This window comes from Ascidia mentula, chromosome 8 (genome assembly GCF_947561715.1).
Source record: "Ascidia mentula chromosome 8, kaAscMent1.1, whole genome shotgun sequence".
Lineage (NCBI taxonomy): Eukaryota > Metazoa > Chordata > Ascidiacea > Phlebobranchia > Ascidiidae > Ascidia > Ascidia mentula.
In genome coordinates this window covers 7,543,757-7,550,367 of record NC_138573.1, presented here as the reverse complement: position 1 = coordinate 7,550,367, position 6,611 = coordinate 7,543,757, and the positions used below count along the sequence as shown (strand labels likewise).

The window sequence follows — 6,611 nt, the reverse complement described above, 5'->3', positions numbered from 1 at the left end:
ACAGAAACAACAAAAACGCTGTATGTGTCTTTTGCATGTTTTAAAATCAGTTTTCTGCCAAGCAAGAATATCCAAACACGTAAAGGGTATCTTGTTCCTAATTCACGAGACAATTTGCTGTGTATATTTGTAGAACCTGTACATTATGTTTATTGACTAAAAAATTATACCCGTGTAGACAGTTATTTTAACAGCAGCTGTTTCGTATAGGCTACAGGTATATAAAATTTAATTTGTTTTGGTAACTTATTTTTTCCGTTGCAATGTGTAAAGGCTACTTTGGTATCTTTACAAATAGTATTTTTAAGTAATGACATGTTAAGTCTTGTTGAGTCTAGTAATGTCAAGTTATACATGTTAATTTGGACCATTCACTAACCTTTCTTGTGGTTATTGGAATATGGTTAAGTAATGGTGTTAGTGCACAAAGAACCACTGGTTTAAGAATACCAATTTTACAGGTGAAACAGGTGAATTCTTCAAACATTTGGATTAATGCATGTGTAAAAATTAGGCCATTGTGGACAGTACTTGGCAAGACAAATGGCTGCTGACATCAAAAAGGACTTGGAAATACATGGATGGTATGTGTTCTGATTTTATTATGGTGCAAGAAGTTGGACAATAAAAATTTTCTTTTTGAAGGCATTTAAGTCTAGAAGGCATTGATATTTGCAAAGATGAAATTCAAACCAACAAACCAATCAAGTGGCAGGATGTATCCAAAGTCGCACTCGATGTAAGTTATATTTGCTTGAAGTTAAATATTTTTAAATTATGTAAATTACGGGTAATCAAATTTATTCTCAAGTGTGACCTGAGTGAAGTTGGTGAAAAGGTTCTCCCTGATGACTTTGGAAAAGAGAAAGGCAGTGAGGTAAGAAATAGAATAAATTAAGTAATTTTAATAAACATGGTTAATTTTTTTATCCTTTACTGTGTCAACTTTGCAGTTCACTGGTCCTTGTGTTCTGCAAGTAGTAAAAGTTCGAAATGTGTCGGCACCCCTGGCAAATGAACAGTCGTCAGTTTCTCCGCGGATGCTGCAAATTCATATGACAGATGGTCACAAAACTTGCATTGCCATTGAACATGAGAAAATTGATGCATTGAGGTGGGTACAAACGATGACATACTATTTAATTCTTTAGCAATATTAAAAAAAAACATATTTTATCACGCAAATAGACTTGATATGGCACCTGGTACAAAGGTATGCTTAAAGGGGAAAATCTCTGTGAATCACGGAAGGATTTTGTTGAAATCAAACAGTGCAGATATGCTGGGGGGAAGAGTGGACAGCTTGTACACAAAATGGGCTGCTGCAAAGGTTGGTTTACCTTTTTACACATTTAATACTTCCATTTGTTTTACACATTCATGTTATATTTTTGATAGGAAGCAAGTGGATACTCACGAAGTATTGGAACACCTGATGATGCTCCACCACCATTTGTTAGCTTTGGGAAGGTTAGCGAAGTTGATAATGTTTTATACTTTAAACTTGATAAAGTTTTACATGTTTTGTTTAACACTCTAGAAAATTACTTACAAGCACAAAACTGCACCATCTTTGGAAAAATCAGTTCAAAGTAAAGAAGAATCGAAAGAGTTCAAAGAACAACGGCAAGCAGCTATTGCAGAAGTGCAGAAGAACAAGACAGATTCTTCGGGAAAAATTTTTTCATCTGGCCCCAATGTGACCAGCATACGTAAGGATGTTATGTCTATATATCTGGACAAATTGACTTGAGCAGTAATGCTGTATGAACTCAACAGTTTTTGCCTATACTGGTTGCTTGTGTTTCAGCTACAGAATCATCTTACCACCAAAAGCGATCTGATAAGACTGGCCATGAAATGTATCGGGAAATGGGTGAATCTACAAACAAGGTAAATATTTATTTCACATGTATGAACAGAATGTGTTGGCAACCTTTCCAATTTTGTAGGCTGTCACTGTTGACAAAAATCTCTGTGAACAACTGGTGCAGATGGGGTTCGCTCGCCACCTCGCCTCAAAAGCTCTACAAACCTGCAGCAATAACTTGGATAATGCACTTGAATCCCTGATATCCTCCAATAACAGTAAACCCGGCAACCCCGCAATGAACAGAGAAACAACGGGTCGGGGTGGCAGGGGAAGAAGAGGTTTGTGGTTTGTCCAATTTCTGACCTTGGTGTAGTTTATTTTAGTTAAACGTTAATCATTTGAGGGGGCACTATACTTAGCCTGCGCCGGTTTATAAATGGCTGTGCGTGATGTATTTTAGAAGAATTGATCCCATCGAAACTGAACACTACACGCATATAATAATTCACTTGGTTGTTAGGCGGTCGTGGACGGAACAGCAGATACGGCAGAAATACTGAAGAGCAGGACGAACAACGGCAATCTTCTGGAACTACTTTGTTTGATTTCCTGGAAACTAAAATGGCAAACCCGACGCAGCAAAAAAGTAAATTTTTAATTCTTTTTGACGTCCTTCATGTCAGTGCGTTGTTACGTAACGACGCTGTCAACTTTCTGTTTTGTGAGGCAATAATTCCTTTGAGTGGTTTTGAGTGACGCAACAACTCTGTATGTTTCGTCATAGAGAGTGCTTCGGCGCCTCACAACGATCGACCCGGGACGAGCAGGTTGAGTAGAAATGAGGACGAAGACGAGAGACTACAGGACGAGAATATTTTGGAATATGTCCGAAAACTTAGTATGTTGGAGACGAAGGGTGGTGGTAGCGATGCAGATTTCGAGCAACCAATAACTACAAAACGTATGTCATCTATGGTTGGTGTCGAATTGTGGTTAACAAGACGGATGTGTTGTTGAAATTCATCGTCGTCGTAATTTTTTTATAGATCGTGTAGTTGATACTGGCATGTACCATTAACAAACACTTCCAAGTTACATATAATAGTTGGATCAGTTAGGGCGGTTTATTCTCATTTCTCACAGATGTAAGAAACTTAATATTGTTGGTTTGATTTAAAAACAGGAAGTGGAAACCAACGCCCGCCTCGAGAAGCATTCGGTGACAATAGCAGAAGAAATGTTGGTGATCGCTTTGAAAACGACCGTGGTGCGCCCTACCCCGACAAGCGTGGAACAAACAGGAGGTGGGTTAAAAACGTTCGAAACCCTGCACAATTTTTCACCTTTTTATTCATGTTATGCAGAGTTCCAGAACCAGGAAGGCCCCAAACTGAACACAGAAATCAAGGCGGTCGCGGGCAAAGATCATACGATGATCGCGCGCCGGACAACAGAATCAACGGTTATCGCGAAAAAGAAGGCCGTTTTCACAGCAACGCCGACCGTGGTGGCCATAGCGGCGGCGCAAAACGTGGAAAATCCTACAAGAACGCACGTGGCAACCGTCACGACGGCGAGCAGACGGGAGAGCTTTGGGGCGACGCGGACGCAACACCTCGGGGAACGCATGAGCGTTTGAGACCGGAATCCGGACGTCCTGGAGAACAAGGAGGCTCGAACCAGCGCAGCCATTATGAGAGACAAACTGAAATCCCGCCACGCTTCAGGAAGAATCAACAGCATCAGGTGGTTTTATATTTTACACAAACCCGTCTTAAACGCCTCTTTTGTTGCCTTTCCCTTTGCGCAGGGTTATGAAACGTACGGAACGCATTTGAGTTGATGCAATAAAATACTCAAAAAACGAAATTAGGGTATGGTAACAGATGATATATATTCGCTCAAGTTGCCAAAGTGTGTTAAGTCGCGTAAAATGGGTAAAAGTGTAGGTTCAACGCCTCATTTAACGGTACTATACAACAGTGATTTTCAACCGGTGCTCCGTGAAAGAACGCCAGGAGTTCCGCAAGAAATTTTTAGTTTCACTGATGTTCCATGGAATACGGGTCAAAAATCACTTGTTTATCAAGGGCGTAAATAGCTTTGTTATGAAAGTAATCATCCACTCACCAGTTTGAATGTTCCATCGTGAATTGCTTCATTTATTGTTGTGTAACAATAAGACTCGTTTTGTCATAAAAAGAAAGTAATTGCACGAGAAAGTGTTCCGCGGCTCAAAAAGGTTGAAAAATACTGCTGTACAACACCATAGGAAGTATTAAGCAAATCTACGCAAATTTACTGAGGTGGATTGATTTTTGGTGGCAAAGACGCCACACTCACATGTTAAAATATGCCCTATGAAAAAAAAAATTGAAATTACTTCACGTTGCTGGAGTGGAGCTCAATACGGAAACCAGTAACCCAACTGTTCCACACTCTAACTTCGATGCAAAATTAATGGGTACAACGTAAAGTATGTTTTTGAGAATAATATAACAGGTTTTCAATTCTGCTTACTCTACAGGGCAAGCAATATTCCGCTGAGGGTGGACCCAGCAGGTTTGAAGAAAGGGACACGTACAACCCTGTGGCGCCACAGGAAAATGTTAAGTCAGATTACCTGGAGAAGAAAAAGGGTTTAACTCTTGCCGATACAGCTCGCCAAATGAAGCCTGAAACACAGCCAGCGAGACGAACGGATCCCGTACAGAGACGAGGAGATGGCAACAACCCCACTCGCGGAGGAAAGGGTATCTCTTGGCGTAAGGACATGACTTGTAAAGCCAAGTACTGGGAAGATGGACAGGTGGGTCAAATTTTAATCATTTTCAAGGGATAGAGTGCGTTTATTTTCTATACTGTCATATCTCCAGTTGTTTTATTTGGACTTAAAAGCAAATTTAGTCATTCACTAATTTTCCTGGCTGCAACATTATCCTTTCTTTACTTGCATATATGTCTTTATAGGAATACAGTGGTATTTACCTTCGCTGTTATTTAAGCAACGAGTGTTTTCTTCAGCTGCAGGATTAATTTTTTGCCCTTGCTATTGCTGTACTTCGTACTTTATTTAGAATGCCAATTACTTCTTGTATTGTTTGCGCAGTTTTACGACGCAGTGGTGGTCGACGTCCATGCCGAACTACCGTTTGCTGTAGTCAGATTCAACGGTTACGAGAACTGTGAGGAAGTACCTTTCAGTGACATGTTGCCCGGCGCCCATCAGGTAACATTGACCACACATGTGCCCAAGTAAAATCCCCTTTACTATATTTTGCTGTTTTACAGAACAAAAACTATCGGCCGGAAAATAGATACTCTGGCGATCAGATATTCTCCCAAGAATTCAAAAGACGCAGGGAACCGAACGCCAGTGCGCAGAATCGACGCATTCAAACTCGACCGGCTCAGCAGCTCTACCAACTGCCGACGCGCAAATAACTGTCAAATTAATAGGATCCGATAGATGGCGCCACGGAGGCAGTGAGCAGCGACGGCGTGTAGCATGACCAGCGAAAAGAACTCCTGCTTTGCGCTGCTCTGAGACACTTTTATATCATATGACGTATCGTATGCTGCGTTTTTCATAAACCAGTGGTTTCACAAACCACGGGTGAATTTTTATTGCCTGGAAATTTGTGTCTGTCCCAGGTGCTCTCATGTGCCAAATTGCCTCTGCTGCTGAAATGCGTTCAATGCTGTTGCCTGCGTGATTTGGAGATGGCTCGAAATGAAATGTCACTGTTCATTGATTTTTCAACTTGTCGAACTGTTTAGTGTGCTCGACAGCATTCCTAATAAAGTAGTTCCAACGACATTTTTCTGGAAAACTTGATGCTCAACTTAATCGTGTGTTTGACGAAGGTTATTGGGGAATAGATAATAGCACATTAACAACAGAAATTATTCGGAAATTTAATTGACAAAAAATTACACGCATGAGAGCTTTAACATAACTTCTTGAAGAAAAGATATACCAAGGTTGTGGTATAAAAGTTATGAATATCTGCAAAAACCTAGCTCATTAACAACGAAATTGTTTGGAAATTAAACTGACAAATAGTGATTTAAGATTTATGGAAAATTAAAAGCGCAGGGTCAAACAATGATTACGGTAACATTAGTGACCCAGAGAAACATCTATACGGACTCTGACTTCCCTATATGTCGAGGGTGAGAAGCGACTCAAATAAAACCTATCCAGTTTCACGGGAAAACGATAGTGAATACCAGCACCCCGTTTGATTGTCTCTCCGCCGTCTTTGTGTATCGTTATCAGAACCACGACTGATTGTGAGCGTTTATCAAACTTGCCAAACATGGGCTTGTTATTTGATACGAGGAGTAATCTGTAAAGAGAAGCACAGAATAAACGTACCAGATGCAAGCAAAGGTTGCGGATATCATAATGGGACGAATGAGAAAATAGGTATACAAAGTTTGCAACACAATCAACTTGGAGAAATACAGACGTGAGCCAGAGAGTAGTTGAATTTATAGCGATATGTTTCATGTTTCAAGAATCAAGTCAACATTGTTTATATCTTTGGGGTTCAATCACTGTAATGTTAAGTGTATACAACTGCCCGGTACAGTGTTTAGGTAAATACTGAATCTTGTCGTACATAAAAGACCAACTGGGAATACTGAGTGAAGATAATGTTATATTGCTTGCGAAATACATTGAATGAACCGAGCCTGACTCATGCGGAGACGGGATTTTTGAAATAAATAAGTACATATAAAGCTTGGGTATTCGATTTTAATTTGGTTTTATCCGTTTAAATATTTATAA

At 40.1% G+C, this 6,611-nt stretch overlaps 1 protein-coding gene across 1 annotated transcript; it reads left to right on the top strand.

Annotated features, from left to right (window-relative positions):
• The first annotated feature begins 459 nt into the window (after nt 1–459).
• On the top strand, nt 460–5,631 carry LOC145911254 (tudor domain-containing protein 3-like). Its single transcript, XM_082998537.1, has 16 exons — nt 460–584; nt 646–739; nt 812–877; nt 954–1,114; nt 1,189–1,330; nt 1,399–1,470; nt 1,541–1,712; nt 1,811–1,893; nt 1,953–2,151; nt 2,334–2,459; nt 2,598–2,774; nt 2,997–3,117; nt 3,178–3,559; nt 4,341–4,622; nt 4,923–5,042; nt 5,105–5,631. Exons 1-16 carry the CDS (start codon nt 544–546, stop codon nt 5,255–5,257), a joined length of 2,391 nt encoding a protein of 796 aa, XP_082854663.1. The 5' UTR covers nt 460–543; the 3' UTR covers nt 5,258–5,631.
• The last annotated feature ends 980 nt before the right edge of the window (nt 5,632–6,611 follow it).